This window comes from Rissa tridactyla, chromosome 4 (assembly GCF_028500815.1).
Source record: "Rissa tridactyla isolate bRisTri1 chromosome 4, bRisTri1.patW.cur.20221130, whole genome shotgun sequence".
In the NCBI taxonomy this organism is placed as follows: Eukaryota; Metazoa; Chordata; class Aves; order Charadriiformes; family Laridae; genus Rissa; species Rissa tridactyla.
The window spans coordinates 6,498,525-6,513,970 of NC_071469.1; the positions used below are offsets into that span (position 1 = coordinate 6,498,525).

Here is a 15,446-nt window from a genome sequence, read left to right on the forward strand (position 1 = left end):
TTGTGAAGGCTTCAACGTTTAGAATTTTAGCGTTCAACAGCAAGATGCCTTAATGGTCTGCATCGTTAAGTATATTTATAGACATTTCTCTCTAACACATACGCATTCAAAATAACTGAATATAATATATGCCATCATTTTGTGTTTCCTTTTTTTATTACCATTATTCCCCAAGAATGAAAATAAAATTAGGACCCCTGCTATATAGCTGTTACCGCATAAATACAGGCATTAGTGGTTGTCTTTCTGCTCTGGCAAGCATAAACTTCTGCTGTGTTTTGCAAAGGGAGACAGTTGATTCATTTTCCTCTCTAAAGTAGGCAATGGTATTCCTATGCTCTCAGTGTATTTAGCCAAACTTGCAAGAACCTGTGTGACAACTAGTGTTTGAAATGCCTTGGAATTTTGCGATAATAGTACAATTGTTCTTACTTATATTTTCTGTGTATGGTTATTTGTAAAAGAACATATATAATCACCTTACTTCTGCTTGCTAAGCTAGCAGTAATTATTTATTTAGTAAGACTGTCAATAAATTTGAGCCAAGAAATTGATAGCCTTTAATTAAAATAGTGAAAATATGGTATTTCTTAAGAGTTCCACGTGTCTAATATGTTTATATGGAATACTTCTATCCAAGGTCTGTAAAGTTGTTATACATTAATAGTTGATCTTGCTTTAATTGTATGCAGCTCTAAAGAAATTGACTATACAGTCTAAGAAAATCTACAAACAGTTCTCTACCATTTTTTTTGGTACAAATATATTATTATTTTTTTAAGCTGTACATTACACTGGCTAAAAAAAAAAAAAAAAAACAAACCCAAAACAAACTGAAACCCCTCAAACTCTTCAAAACAATAGAAAGCTCCAGATCTAGGTCAGTTAGTTGAACATAAGGGGGGAAAAAAGGGCGCTTTTTTTGTCTTCAGGGAAACAACTGGAGCACAATTAAGTCTGACGAAAGTAGTGTTTAAGTGCCCAGTCCTTAATTATAGAAGTTTGCCTCTAAAAATGCAGGGTTTCCTTTTGTCTTCCCTGCATTCACTGCTGAGCGTTTCTCTTCACAGTAATACAATTTTATCCATGCATGATCTCAACATTAAGGGTTGCAATTGCTTCCAGTCCCTGTTTAGCCACTGCTCCCACCTCCTAACGGCCTGACTGTCCAAGTGGGCTGAGAGCCCCCAGTCCCGTGTCCTGACCTGAGCTGGGAAATCCCTTACGCCGATCCCTGGAGGTGTTCGTAGGCTGCAACTGAGCAGTGACAGTCTTTATAGGATGTTCACATCAGAGCAGGACGAAAGCAGCAGTGTTGGGAAGCATAAAAGCTTCCTTACTGTTCAATCAATTCTGATCAGGATGGAGAAATAATGCAAAGAATGATAACACGATGTCTGGGTGGTACAGCACGATTATAACTGCAGACTGCCTGTACCGGAGCCACTAAACCACTTGTTGGAGAAGTTCTCCCATACAAGTGTGGTAAAACCTGTGAGTTGAAACCAAGACTTAGCAGTAGGCCTCTCTATTCCACACCCACCCCCCAAAAGAAAGATGCAGAAGCAGTAACAGAATTAAAAAATAATTCCTCAAGTTGCACAACTTCATGAGGTTTTTTTTAATCTCATCATCAGGCATAATTTTCTCCCTTGATGCACCAATGTCTTCCCCGCTCATTCCACCCTGTACGTGTGCACATAAAAGGAAAATGGAAGAAGCATTGGCTGCTGATACAGGACTGTGAGGTGCCTGCTAGCCTGGGAAGGTTGGCTTTTTCTGGAAGAGAAAATGACAAGCTGACTGCACTTTTTATGACCTTTTTACTATTCGATCATAAGTATCCATGGTAACATGACTGTTTCTTTCGTGCTGGTATGTAGCATCAAAATAACAATAAATGCTGATTTAAATTAATATGGTTGAATAGAACTTGCTGCTAGGTGTGCTGAAAAAAATATTAGAGTTGGGACACAAGGAAGAGGAGTCAGAAATACATTATTTTATCACCTTTTAGGTACATCAATTGCCTTTTCTTTTTTTTTTTTTCCTTTTCTCTCTCCCTCCCACCCCCCTAGCATTTTCCCATTTTGTTACTGAAGAATGTAATAAATAATTTAATTTATTAATTCTATTCATATGCCATGTGAATGTGTTCTTAATGGTCAATACTAATTTCAAAAAGTTTTTCATTCATTTCAAACAGTGAATTTCTATTTGCTTTGATGGACTCCAAAATTACTCCTCAATAAAAAGCTGAATAAAATGACACACCAGCTTAAACGCTGGAAACTTCTATTTTATGCATGTGATGTATAATTAGTTTCTGGATGCCTTTTCATATGACCAGACAAGCACATAGATGACCAAAACTCTTGCTTGTAATAATCACACTTCATTCACTAGTAGACAAGTTTTGTGGGTTTTTTGTAGTGTTGGATTTTGGTGGGTCTTTTTTGCTGTTGTATTGCGTAGAAAGGTGATTCTTGTTTAAATGTTATACTTTCATATGATTTGCCATCAGATGAGCTTTCACTTGTATCAAGGTAGGGAATACTTAGATTCTGGAAATATCTTTAAGCAATGCTGATTTATTTAAATCAAAATTAATATCAGGTGAATTTCCAACCATGGAAAGCAGGTGAAACAGTCGTCATTGCTCTGAAGGCCTTATCAGTTGCTTCAGGTGATGAAGAGCTTTTAGAGATTACATCAATGTTTCAAACTAGCATTTTGGAAGCTATTTCTGCTCGTACCTTCCACTTGATGTGGTGGTACTGGGGTGAACGAATATCCAACTGAAATAGTAACTTGGGCATTCTTGCTCTGCAGAAGCGCTGCCTTTCCAGGTGTAGTGGCAGGCTGACCTGGAACTTGGCGCCTACTTGGAGCAAAGCCTCTGTATCATCTGTCTTGTCGCGATTCACTTCAAGTAAAGACACTAATTGCAAAAATTGCAAAATACTGGGGATGTTTTCACTGGGGCTTTCCTTTTTTTTTTTTTTTTTTTTTTTTTTCTTCTTCGTTGCGGGAAGAATTTCTCGGCTCTGTTGCGCTGTAACCTTAGAGCCAAGCGCCGTGTGCCCGTCCCCGCCCCGGCCGCCCCCTCGGCGGCGGGTACCAGCGCATCCGCCGGGACGCGGCTGGAGCCGGCGGCTCGCAGGCGGCCGGGCTGTGGGCTGGCGGCGGCAGCTCGCCGTGCCTCGTGACATCACTCCTGGAGCTCACATCCCACTCCGAGCTCCTTCCCTTGCTGGGTCTGTCGCTCTGGCTGCTCTGGAGGAGCGAGCCCCCTCCCGCAGCAGGGCGGGCAGCTCCCCAGGCGAGGCGGAGGAGCTGCTGGAGGCAGAGGGGGGGAAAGAGTCGATGCGAGGAGGGTAGTGAGGAACGGAACGACACCGAGGAGCTCCAGTATGAAATTCATCTCCGCTTATTACTTGCTGCCTCTCTTTCCTGCGCTGGTCTTCAGCGCTAGGTGAGTACCGAGAGCTATTTTGCTTAGAGTTCTCCCGTTTTGTTTGCTGTTTGCTCTTTTAGATTCAGAGCTCTCAAGAGGAATAATACAGATTTCAGCTTTTACTAGGGTAGTAAGTTTAGAGCAGATATCTTCTCTGATTCTTATCTCTCCCCCTCCCCCTCCCGATCCTCTGGGAGATACTGAGTCTTCTCTTGGTCTTTCTAAGCTTTTCTTATGATGTTAAAGAGCTGCTTCTGTATAAGTTGGCCTACAGCTCGTGTGATATAGCAAGACAGTAACAAATACAAGCTTTATGTATAATAATAATTTCATTGGAAATAAGGAAGCCAAACAGCTGAAAACTGAGAGCATGGTAACGTTTTTCCTTATAGAGCACGAAAAAATAAACACTTGAAAAATCTCATCTCAGTTTAGGTTTCTGTATCTGAACATAGACCTAGGGCTTACCTTTTTTTTAACTGTGAAATGCAGGTGAGAGGTTGCAGTGTTATCTCAATGCCAGGAAACGTGTTAAAAAGTTGCTGCAATATAGAAGCATTCCTTTCTGTGCAAGTATAATGAATCACTGAGGAAAATATGAACAAAATCTATTGCAGCTTAAAAATAAAACCTGTTCTGACCATACAGTGTTCTGATAAGATAATGTGTAGTGCTCAGGTGCTCAGAGATAGTATATTCTCCATGCTGTAGTCATAATATGTTCAGCAGAGAAAAGGTAAAGCTGAGACACTCTATCCCGTTGTCTTGACGTACACAGATAGAAAGTTAATGCTGGGTACAGAGCAGATCTGTTATAATGACGCTGCTCTCAGTTGAGGTTTCTTAACTTCTAGTTCCTTATAGGAAAATCAAGCCCAAATTTTGTCTATGGCATTTCTGCGTTGTGTCAGTAGTGAGTACCTTGTAAACTTGTAAGTCTATAAAGCATGTTATCACAGGATACACGCATGCACGTTTGTCAGGGAAATGTCTATTTTGCCATATTCTTGGTCTCTTCCTGTAGAATTGGCATTGAAGCAGCTTTTTGCAGAAGCACTGCGTGTTTTAAGCCTTAATTGTTCACTGAGACTTTAAAAGAAAAAAAAAAGGAAGAAAAAAGTGGGTGCCTGCTAAGTACTCAAAGTCAGGTACAGCAGGAGTGCGTCTGTGTACATGCTCAAACACACGCAAGTGATAACTGTGAAAATCTCTGAGTGGGAAAAGACCTGGATGCAGGGAGAAATCGGGAATGTCAAAATGCTTCAATTACTTCACTCCTTTGGAGATGGTTGTTATTGCTGAAGGAGAGGTACGTACTTTTTTTTTTTTTTTTTGACACTTCTGATTTTGGGACTTTACGGTCCCAGTCCATACAAACCACTCTGATGCTCTTTGAAATATAACACCTGGAGGAAAATTGTAATATATTGTGATTCAATATATTGTGATTATCCTTTCCAGTTTAATAAGTGGTCTAAGGAAACATTCACTATCAGTCAAGTGTGAAACTTCTTGTCAATTCGGCTTAATAATTTTACACTCATTTAAGAGTGAAACATCGTTTGCTAAATTATGCCAGAGTTAAAAGGAGGACGAAGCACCAAGACAGCTATTGCAGATTCAGGTTTGTATCTTGCGTGAGTACTACATGTGCAGATGTAGTGAAAAGAGATGTGGAAAACTATTCTAAACTATTCAAAATTTTCATATTTTATTGTTTTTATGAAGCGTCTTACAAACTAATTGAACCTTCAGGGCACTAAACTGGGAAGGGTATCTAGCGTAAAGCCCTAAAAGCCAGGTCCTCATCTTCTTAAGAAAATACTAACTGTATGAAAAAAGAACTGTAGGTCGTTCTTGATAATTGTAAAAAAAAAAAAATAAAAAATTCAAGTCCCTCCCAACCTTTCAAAAAATAGCTGGAAAGAATATGAAGAAGTTGAAGTTGACATATGAATATTGATTATGAGCAGTATGACTTTGAGGATTTGGATATATTTCCATAAGAGTATAGTTTTGTGGCATGTGATGATTTATGTAATTGAGGGATGAAGATGATCAAAGTGAGAGAAATTCCAGTTAAAAATCCACTGAAGTACAGCATATGTTGCAAAGTGAAGTTTTGCTTTTGGTACCAGATTGGTCATCCTGTTAAAAAGGAGACTGAAACTCTGCTGTAGGGTTGGAGATTTGTAAAAGTCCCGGACTACTCTGTTCTGCATTTGCTTTCAGTCACTTGATTTTTAACTGTCTGTGTAGAACATAGAGTAATTTTTCAACAGCACATGATGGAAGTTTAAAAAAAAGATACAGTGCTATCAATATGCCATCTACTGGAAAGAGATTATGCTTTAATCTCCTTCAGCAGAAGGCAGTTCTGTCTCTGGCAGTTAGTATTTCTTGTAAACATGTGGTTAATTTATTGGTTGGACTCAGACAGAGTAGATTTGCAGGGCTAGTTGTGTTCGCAAAAAGCAGGTTCTGATATCCCACTGTGTGAAATTGCTTAGCTAAAGCAAAGCATCACCCTTGCAGGGCAGAAAGTTTTCCATCATGAGGATTTATTTTTTTAAAAGTTTGTACAGGAGCGCCGTATCTCCGGTTCACGTGTTGGTGCTGAAGTCAGTGAGGACAGTACTTGCCGCCGAGGTGGACAGCTGCTGCTTTTTGTTCCTTGTCGTGTGGTGATGCCGCCTTCTTTGCATCGTGTCATGGTGATAGTTTAAGATGACTTCAGCGCGTCTTCAAGCCTAATTGTAAACAAATATGAATTGATGGGTTCAATTATGTTAACACACCATGTCATCTTTTCTTATTTTATAGTGTTGTTAAAAAGAGGAAAATACACAGCCATCACTTTTAAGATTGCGTTCATTATTAGCTTTTGATTTTCAGGACAGTATGCAGCTGACTTCTCAGCATTGTCTAAAATCATATGCGTGAATCAGATGCCTATCAAATTAAAGGAAGTTTGTGTTTTTGAAATGAAGAATCTTTCCTGTATTACCTAAACTTGGTTTTGGTGCAGCTTTGAGACAATGATGACTCTTAACCATATTCCAGCAGTTGCGTTCTGTGGTGCCAAAGAGGTAACAAGATAGAGGTGCATTTGCCTGTCCAGTTGACTATGTATGTTTTGATGGAATACGTGAAAATTGCTGCCCTAAATCAGTCCCATTAAAAAGTTAAGAGGAACAAATTTTTGAAGGGGAAATTAACTTGGTAAGACTATACTGAAGCTGGTGTTTTCCTGACCACTTTTGTATTTCCTTGGGCTACTTGGTTTTGGCACATCTAATGAAACGGTTGTGTACATGTTATTTTTCTGTCCTGTGCTGAAGAGACCTTCTTCAGAAATGAGTCCCACTGTACTGAGTGCTTGGTGAGTGCACATAGTGTTAAACAGGCTCAGGGTCTGATTCTGGCAGCTGCCTGGGTGCTTTTGTGGCCCCAGACACCTAAATAATCCAACTGGAAAAGTATTTGTAGAAGGGAGTGCTTGCATGAAGTCAGTCATTGGCATCAGTAACTAAGATCTGCGGTCCAGATTACCCTGTCTAATGACACTTGCCTGCTTTTAGCTAAACGGAGAGTTTTCTGAATGTTATTTAATGTTACTGTTGAACAGTTGGATGCTTTAATCTCTGCTCAGTGAAAAAAAATTATTGTCTGAATGACAAAAATTTGACTCCTTAGAAGAAGCTTGATGTAAACCAAAACTTTCCTTTTTTTCTATGACAGTGAATTCCTTTCTGTCCACATGTAAAATGCGACAAAGATGCAAGACATTGAATAATTTGATTGAAGTAGAATGCTTTCTAGCTGAGAACAGGGCCATGAACCCAACAAGATGCACTTTAATAACAATAATAATATTACTACTACGGCAACTCATTAAATGGATATACAAACAACAGGGCTGTAAAAGGCAGAACTTAGATTATTTTAGTGGCACAGAAATGGCTGGTGGTCATTTTTTCTAAAAGTGTGGTTCATTGGCAGTCTTACTACACTGATCTTGCAAAGCAACCTGTAAATCATTGGCTTCAGAAGAATGCCACCTCTGTGTTTTATAGCAGGATAAAAATAGCGTGCTCATTTCTGGTAGGTGGATGTTGCTTAATGAAGGTATGGGTATTGATCTGGTGTATGTCTGTTGTTGGAAGTGACAGGAATATAGCGAATTCACTTAACTTATTAAATGTGAGAACCTGACTTAAATGCTTGTATTTTTTCCCTGGATGTATTTTCAAGGTCAGCTATTTTCTTTGTTGGTTTTGGTAATTATTTTTTAAGGAATATGAGAAATACTAATATCTTTTCCACCTCTCAGATAAAGGTGTGTGAAGGACTCAGTCTGAGACTTGAGGAAAAGGAGATCGTCTTTGATGTTGTTATACTGGGGAGGTCGTAAGGAGAATGTTGAGAATCCATCTTTCTAGTTCTTAAGCTCTTTGCTGTCTTAGAAACACTGTTTGGGCTATAATCAGATGTTGAAAGTAACTGTTTTTCATTTAGATTGATATGAGCGTAGAGGGAGCCCTGCTCCTTTCGAGACTTTGAGGTGGAAGAATGAGGCTGACTGTGCGTATACCCTTGGCTGTAGCCACACCGCTGTTATGTGCTCCAGCAGGTAGCCAAAAGCGATTCTTACTTTTGAGATCTCAGGCTGAGGTCCAGCAGTGTCCTTCCTTTTCCCCATGATTGAAGGTGAACTCTGCAGCGTGGTAGTAGACTACTTTAGCGGAAAAGATGATGCGTTTTTGCTGTAGGTATGGTGGATAACAGAGACTGTTTTAATATTGTGCTTTCTGAATTCTTCCAGAAATGCAGGGATGTTAACTCTATCATTTGTCTCCTGCTTAGAATTCCTTTCACACTTACTTTTGCTGTCAGAATTTTCTGGGCCGTGAAAGCTTTCTGATTTCTATCAATGTGGATGATGATGCATATTTGGTTAATGGCTTGTAAGGACTTCTGTTTGAGGTACAGAAGTGGCATTTAGCATATGGCTTGGGACCTTACTATACCTGAAGAAGAATCCACTTTGTTATGGACTGTGTTTAAACACAATGGGACAAATTTAGCAGTGGCAAAATTCCATTATTTCAAGGAGTGTGGTTAGCTTGATGGCTTTGTTTTGATGACTTATAAGCAAGCACCTGATACAGAAAACTAGAACCTACTTGGTGAAACAAAGCCTTTTCTTTTTTTCTGGGAGAAAAGTTTTGAGCTTCAGTGATATATTTAAAAAGAACAACAAACCAACAACTACCACTTCCCCAAACCAAAGAAAAAAACCAACCCAAACAGAAAACCTCTGAACAAACCAACCAACCAACCAAACGAAACCACCAGATATGTGGGCAGGAGGAGTTACTTCTTCTCCCCCTTTGCATGAAGGCCGTGGCCTCAGGGATGCAGGTGCTGGACTACAAAACTGGCAAAATGAGAGACTCTTTTCTTGGCCCAAGTGCGGTCACCAGTCATACTGCCTTAGAGCACACGGCCGCATCGAATCTGCAGGCTGTGGTATAGTGCAGAGATTTTCTGGGTAGCTTTTAAACAAGGTAATTAGGGTATCTCTATCTTGTGTGGAAAAGTAAACAGGAACCTGCTGTGGGTGGACTTCTCTGGCATCAGAATGAGATTCCTTAAAGCCAGTTTGCAAATCCCAGTACTTGAACTGTACTATATATACATACAAGAATATGTCTATGTATATACACGTATATTCTTAGTGTTAGCCTCATATGAATTTGCTTCCCCATGTTTGCAGCCCTTCTACAACAGCGCAGACACATTTATTCTACCTGTTTGTCTTGCACTTGGGGTGGGGAGGGGGGAAGACAATTATTTTTTTTGTCAAAAGTTTTAAATTCGATTGGCTTTTCTGTTGTCGTGGTAGGGCTAATTTTTGGTTAAGAACGATGTCCTTGGAAGTGGCATGCTTGCTATGTTATCTTATTACCTGGGCTACAATGTTTAAAAGTGCTCCCCAATTTTAAGTTTATCAATCTAAATTAGAAATCCAGAAAGTAAGTCTTTCTCAGTTTGACCAGAAATACTAAAACCAGGTTCCTTTGTGATATTTTGTCATTTATGTTTCTGATTCTGGAATCTGAAAGGAAGAAGAGGAAAAAAAAAAACGGGGCAGGGGGAGAAAGGATGCTGCCAAAACTTCTGTAACCTTCAGGAAAGACTTATTTTAGATTAAGCTAATCTTCAGTTAAAATATCTATGCGTGAAAATATATGTGATCTCAGCTAAATCTCGAGGATCTCTAGAATTCAGTCTTAATGTAATAGAACAGTTGGAATTCTGCTTGTTTTGCTACGTATAACGCATTTCTGCCCAGGAGACTTGCTGTGGAGTTACTTTTGACGTTTTAATGTATTCTTTGTGTTTAGAGAAATTATAGTGCAGACACTTTCCTGTTTCTTTCTCATTTATTAATTTATAGCTAGGGCAGAATATAAGGATATCTTAACCTAAACTTGTAATCCCTCTTTCTGTGAAATTGTGGTTTGATATTATTTTCTATATTTAACAAAAACCTGTTCACAGATAGTAATCCTTATGATGTACCACTCTTCAGACAAATAAATCTCATTTATGTCACTTGTCAAAACCAGCGTTTCTTCTCATTGTCTAGTTTTGCACGACGAGTGCGCCAGCTGTCTTGTAAGGGTCAGATCTGTAAATATTCTCTGTATGGAAGACAAGTAATGTGTTCAGCAGAAAGAATAAAGTTACGTCATGCCATCCTTCAATTTTAATATTGTGCGAAGGTTTTAGATATGTATTGTTATATTTGCTATTTCAAACACATTGGAGTGGCAAGTACGTCTTAGAAATGCTGAAGAATAAATATGACATTGCATCAAATAGCAGTTCCTGTGTACCACGGTAGAGTTTTCCCCCTTTTCCTTGTGCTATTATTTACTTATCTTACCTCATATCTCTCCTGTGTTTATTAATCCTTACTTTTACTGCGTATTATCTTAGCAATGTGTTTTGTAGAGTTCCCTCTGAAATCTCTGCTGTATTTGATGAAACAAACAATACTTCGGTGAATCATGAGAGAAATCAATGCGTATGACTTGTGCAAGCTGAAGAAATAGGTGTGTGTGGAATTTCTCAATATCTTACTTGTCAATATTGATTGATAGCTTCTATGGAAAGGAGTAGAGAAATGTCAAAAATTCTGGCATGTTTTGTCTCCACATGCTATGTAGATAAGATAAGGCTAGTATGCTGCCAGCTGGTGTATTTTACCCAAATTGTGAATTTTTCCATCCACTTACGTATTCTTATTATTATCATGTATGAATGCTCATATTTTGTCGATTTATCGTCACAATTTCCTTGTGGGAAATAAGTAGGTTTAGTCCTCATTTGCTGAGTAGGAGAGTGGAAGCTGGGTAAGAAGCAGATTTACCCACTGTCAGACAAATTGCAGCACTTAAAAAGCCGAGCACATATTTGCTCAATCCCATCTAATGGCAAAACTAACGCCTTTCCCTTTCAGCTGGAGACGGAGCCGCAGCAGAACATCCTTCTAACTTCTCCCTGCAAATTTCTTTCAGGCCACCACATTTTCACCAAATGATGTGTCTTATCACTGGCTTTGCTATTTCTCAGCTAGAGAGCATCAAAACACCTTCTATGAAAGGACAGGGAAACGGGGTTTATGATGGGATACAGTCTCTGTAATTTCACTATAATATAACCCTTTAACATATTTTTCAGTAGCTGCTATGGCTCTTTATAAAACGTGGTTTGGTACTGGGGCGGAAGACAAATTACGTAGCGCTGTAAGTGGTAGACAAACTGTGGCCATTTACTAGTACCCTATAGTTGTCAGATTCTCAGTACTCGATGCTGCTTTTCAGGTGTTTCTGTGGTTTTGTTGATGGGAATGACTACAGAAGTAGGAGCTGTGACGTTGTACCTCAGAATTGCTTGGCGAACCAGGGGACCTGGAGTGACAATAACCACAGTAATAGACTTTGTTCACCTGATGTAAGCCATCCTCATCGTGTCTGAATGACTTTGCAGTCATGTGTTTGTTTCAGACTAGCCTGTGACAGCAAACAAAGGGGGGAAAAAAAAAAAAGCGAGATTTTCTGAAATGTGGAGGAGAAAAGAAAGAATGTGCGGAAAAATTGAACTGACAAGACTGAAAAGCAGCTGTGTTCTGGGTGGCATTAGATTGTCTGTTGAGGAAGTTTCTTCCTCCTGCTGCAGCGTAATGAAATGTGTGCTCAATGTGCAAAGAGGGAATGTCTTTCTTGAAAATGGAGAAATAAAATCAATTTTACTACTGCTTCACTTACAGCTTTTTTTGTGAAGGAATATTTTCAGGATGGGGTGAAGCTCAGCCAGGATGCAAATCTAACAACTGTGTTAAGTAAATAGCTGAACCTTCGAGCTGCTCTGCCGAAACCTATCAGTTGATGATTAATTCTTATTTTCTGTGCCAAAATACACCACACAGCTATTGTGTTCTTACTACTTATTAGTGACTGGCAGAGTCCACCAGCCCCGCTGCAGATCTACCCCTCTGTTCTACGGAGAGTACACGAGTTCCTGGCGTATGCTTCTCTGAAAATAGGCACTGTGGCTTTTTTGTTGGTTTTGGGTTGTTTTCTTCTTCCTTCCAAGAAGGGGAGCTAAGGTTTGCCAAGGGACTACACATTTTAGAAAGGCTTAATACCTATAATCTGCAGTGGATTTTCTTTAAGTGAGCTGGACGAGTCTAATCTGATGCCTTTTGAATTTCAAAAGGGGACAGCATGTTGGCTGCGCTGACCTCGTGGTGAAAATCTGAACGTAAATGAGAGCGATATGCTTTGAAAATTAGACTCTTATTTAGCTGCTGGTATGTATGAGGGTTACCAAATTGCTGTGATTGTTAGCAATCCATCCTGACCTGCTTTAGAAAGTCTAGTTTCATAGCTTTCTTTGTTTCAGCCTGGGTTGAGGAATAAGGTTATTTGGCTTAATGCAAATGGTAAGGCTTTGGAAATGAATCTGTAACCATGGTACCTAGATGACAATGGGGCGAAGGGGGGTCAGAACTCACGGCAGCGTTGCTTCTTGCTCCTTCTCTTCTGCTTCCTTCATTATTAAGCATCTCTAACTTTGCAATCGGTGCAGCCTGGGCTATTTAATTTGGTGAAAAATCAGTCTCGAACACTGCTTTCTTTGAAATCTATGCATTCATACATGAATGATGCATGAAAAAAATACGCTCCTTAAGTGTATAAATAGTGAATAGAGACTTCTCTGCAGTTGCTTTTTTATTTACTTGTAAAACAACTATCTGCTGTTCAGTATACACAGATGTGCTGTATCTGAATTGGGAAAGCTTATGAAAGCAGATATTTAATTTAATATTTTTCCTTTACTCATACCTCTCTCTGTCCCTGTTTCAAACATCCTAGTTCTTTCCCTAATTTCTACTCTGGAGCTGGAGCATTTTTGGCTCAAAGGAAGATTGTTATCTGTTCCTGGAAGCAAAAAGAATTAAACTGCTGTAAAAACTAAAAGTAGAATCTGTTTTAAGGAAATAGTAATCAGTTCTTCAAATGGACACAGAAAAACTTGCATTTCTATCTGTTTTAATGTGATAGTATGTGGTATTGCCTGTTTTATACGTACCTAGACTGACAAAATTTAAATAGCTTCTGAAATCGCTAGGAAGAAATACAGGACATGTATACCAGAACTAAGTGTTTAAGGAATATACATTCCCGTTGAACGAGATGAATCCCCCATCACTGGCTTATAAAATGTAACCTGAAAGGTTTAATCCATTTCCACCCAATAGGTGATGTACAGAAGTTGATACTGCAGTCAGAGTTAAATATTATAGTAGAAACACGTTCACTCTACTGTAGGGACATCATGTGTTTCTTTCCTGCTTAAGCTTGATGATTATATCACATGTTAAACCAGAACTTTAATGGAAACCCTTTCCCGACAGCATTTAGTCGTTACAGGAACATGAAGTTTTTGTTGCACTGGCTTAAACCTGTAGCACAAGGTACTGTTGACAGGAATGGCTGCTACCAGAGGAAGGTGAAAAAACCTTGGAAGAAGCTGTATGGAATTCATTTCATCTGCCTTCAATCATTCCATGTTCTAGGCAATGAAATGATCCTTAAGTAGCTTGAGCCGTTTCTGTAGAATAATATTCAGACAGGTAACAGAATCTTTGTTCTCGTGAATATTTGCAAGGATCCATCTGGAGAAATAGGTGTTTTCAGCAATTCAGGTGGTGCCTAAGCTGGAAACAAACATACGCATCCCAGCAGTCCGCCCCCACCACCGCCTGAACGGCAGGGAAACTGTTGGGAAGTTTCACTATACTACGTCAGAAGTGAGACATTGCCATAGCCATTCTGGGGTGCCGAAGATACCAAAATATAAGATATCAAAGGGGGAGAGGGGGTGGGTGGTGATGGGAAAACAGACTAATTTTGATATCTGTTAGAAGGAGGTAGATAAAAAGGGATATTAAGCGGTGAATGACTAAGTTGGAGTATTGATATTATTCTGGAGATACTCGATTTACCGGTATCTTACCAGAAGGTAGCTGCATCCAGGTACTGCTCTTTCTTTACAAAGATGGGAAAAAGATGGTATGTATGTAGAGTGTGAGAAAAGATTGGAGAGAAGGAGACTTCTGCTCTGCTTGTTCCTCCTCCTGACTTAGAAATTATGGTATCGGTGTAGGTTTAATTCTTTAAAATAAAAACTTAAAATGGATTTGAAAGCATGGCTTAAACCCCGCATTCTTATCCTAATAAGAAAGCAGTAAAAAGCTAGCACTTTCACCTGAATTCTAGGGTTATAGAACAGATTCCTCGTGTGCTACGGGTACTTATGCGCCGTGTACTTTAAACCTCATAAATGATGTACGCCTAATGCTGACTTAAGGGTAAATCTTTCAGTGTTCTGCAGATAACGCTGTCCAATAGATAGTGTGTGTGGAGGGGGAAATCTCCTTCGTGCTCATTACTTACCACACACTGAGGATGGAAAGAATTCTTACCTGTTTCTTGTTAATTTAACGAAAAAGGGTGGCAGTGGGCAAGTCTCCTCATCTGGAGCGTATGTCGAAACATCATTGTGGATAGTGATAAAAATAAACTAAAGACTGCAAAATTGTATCCAATTCCATTAGTGTATTTTTTGAATGTAAAAAGATCTCTTTCACTCAAGGGAAAATATATAAATATGTATAGTGTATGTACCTCTGTGGAAAGGATTTCTAGTTGCAGACACATAATGAAGTATGAAAAACTGATTTTTGGCTATCTTTTCTCAGTGGCTTGAATAGATATGTATGCTTTTGCTTATATAGAATGAAATGCTTCAAAACAGCTGAATCTTTTTTTCAGCAGCTGAGGCATCAAGTTTGAATACAGCTTTTGCAGATAAAAATATTAAATTATTTCTACAGCTATCATTGGGCTTTAATTCTTTATATCCTGCCACTTCCTTGAAATGCAAGAAATGATGGTGGAGACAAGCATTGTTTCTGGCAAATACGTAATCTGGAATTATTCTGCTAACTTCCACTTTTGCAGTCTTTTGGTTGGACAGTCTTGCACTTCAGTGTAAAAAAAGATCAAAACTTTCTGTAGATTCCTTGTATTTCAACAGAATATTATATTTATGTTGATAATGCCCATTAGTTGCTGCCATTGGGGCATCGGTCTAACGCTACTGAAAACGTAACTTGAGAACTTGGTGTCGTGTTAAATGCTTACTCAGCAATCTGTTATCTTGGTGGGGCTTTCCTCGCTAGACTGGGTTATCTGTGTAATCTCCTGTTGCAGCAGCGTCTGACACATCCCAAGGGGCTGTTCCAAACAACTCCCTTGTGTGTGAAACGGTGGATGCTTTTCAATGCTCTCTTCTTCACCGGCTCTGAAGCTTTTGCAAAATTTGCATGGCAGGTACCCCTCCAAATTGA

At 39.2% G+C, this 15,446-nt stretch overlaps 1 protein-coding gene across 1 annotated transcript in view; it reads left to right on the forward strand.

Moving 5' to 3' along the window:
* The first annotated feature begins 3,286 nt into the window (after positions 1-3,286).
* The window catches only part of LUZP2 (leucine zipper protein 2), a 211,625-nt gene continuing 199,465 nt past the window's right edge, over positions 3,287-15,446 (forward strand). The window contains exon 1 of the mRNA XM_054201466.1: positions 3,287-3,475. Coding sequence (XP_054057441.1) covers positions 3,414-3,475 — 62 coding nt within the window. The 5' untranslated portion in view covers positions 3,287-3,413. The remainder of the gene's footprint in view (positions 3,476-15,446) is intronic.